At 43.3% G+C, this 1,141-nt stretch overlaps 1 protein-coding gene across 1 annotated transcript in view; it reads right to left on the minus strand.

Annotated features, from left to right (window-relative positions):
- The window catches only part of QRFPR (pyroglutamylated RFamide peptide receptor), a 26,353-nt gene extending 25,470 nt beyond the window's left edge, over positions 1-883 (minus strand). Inside the window, exon 1 of the mRNA XM_072407114.1 lies at positions 167-883. Coding sequence (XP_072263215.1) covers positions 167-506 — 340 coding nt within the window. The 5' untranslated portion in view covers positions 507-883. The remainder of the gene's footprint in view (positions 1-166) is intronic.
- Between the last annotated feature and the right edge of the window lie 258 nt (positions 884-1,141).

Raw genomic sequence — 1,141 nt, forward strand, 5'->3', positions numbered from 1 at the left:
CCAGGATCACACAAAGATGATAGTGACTTTGCTCCTAGTCATCTCATAGAGGAGCCAGTCAAGCAACTATTGTTGGATGTATGGCTAACAGATTCCAAACACATTTAGATAACAGATCACTATGAACTTATTAATAAAGTCCAATGCTGTGATAAGGGACCCTTACCTCCTAGCCAGTTGGATGAGATATTTTGCAGCATAGTGAATGGAATACAGAAGAAGGCAATGAGCAGGTCACTGACAGCCAAGGAGCAGATGAAGATGTTGGTGACTGTCCTCATGGCTTTGCTCCTGGTCACCACATACAGGACCAAAGAGTTTCCAAATAGAGCCAGAACAAAGATGAGCACACAGATGACAACAAAAGCAATCTTAAAGGGCACAGGGAGCTCTGGGATGTAGACCAAAGGCTGCAGCTGATAGAGCTCAATGAACTGTTCTCTGGTGACATTATTCTCCTGTAGAAGTCTGGCGATCAGCTCCGGGGTGATATTCAGGGAATGCATCAGGCTGTGTGCTCAGCCCCTGTTCTTCATAGAATAGCAGGATTTATAATTAGCTCTGTCTATACCATCCTATGGGATACAACTGGTTGTGATCACACACAACACATGAAACGCAAATGTCCCCTTTCACAGCCATATTAATCCTTCTTCTGGGCATGCTTTCAATCCAATTAGATCAGTTTGTACACATCAAATTGCAGCCAATTCAGATAAATTACATGCTTAAAAATAAAAGCCATTGACTCATTGGCAATCAAGAGCTTGCAACAATGAAGCAGAGAATAAAGCCCTTCTGAAGTCAATGAAAGTAAAAGGAGAGCAATCTAACAATAAACTTTTAAGTTCTGTGTCAGTGTAGACTAAAATACAGCAATAGATTTCTGCAGAAAAAATGTCTTTGAATGCCATGCATTAGTGTGGCAGCTTGCTAGAAGTGTCCCGAAGCCATAGCATAAGGTAAGGATGAGCCTGGTGCCAGCACAGACAGTGCGTGGTGCTGATGGAAAGCTCCTGTTCATGTAGACTTCAGCAGCCAATCACAGCACAGCCCCTTGTACTGGTGTTCTAAAAGACAAGGCATCCCCAGGATCCCTGCAGCTGGGCACAGCCATTAGTCACTTTACAAGTATCTGCTA

This window comes from Pyxicephalus adspersus, chromosome 3 (genome assembly GCF_032062135.1).
Source record: "Pyxicephalus adspersus chromosome 3, UCB_Pads_2.0, whole genome shotgun sequence".
Lineage (NCBI taxonomy): Eukaryota > Metazoa > Chordata > Amphibia > Anura > Pyxicephalidae > Pyxicephalus > Pyxicephalus adspersus.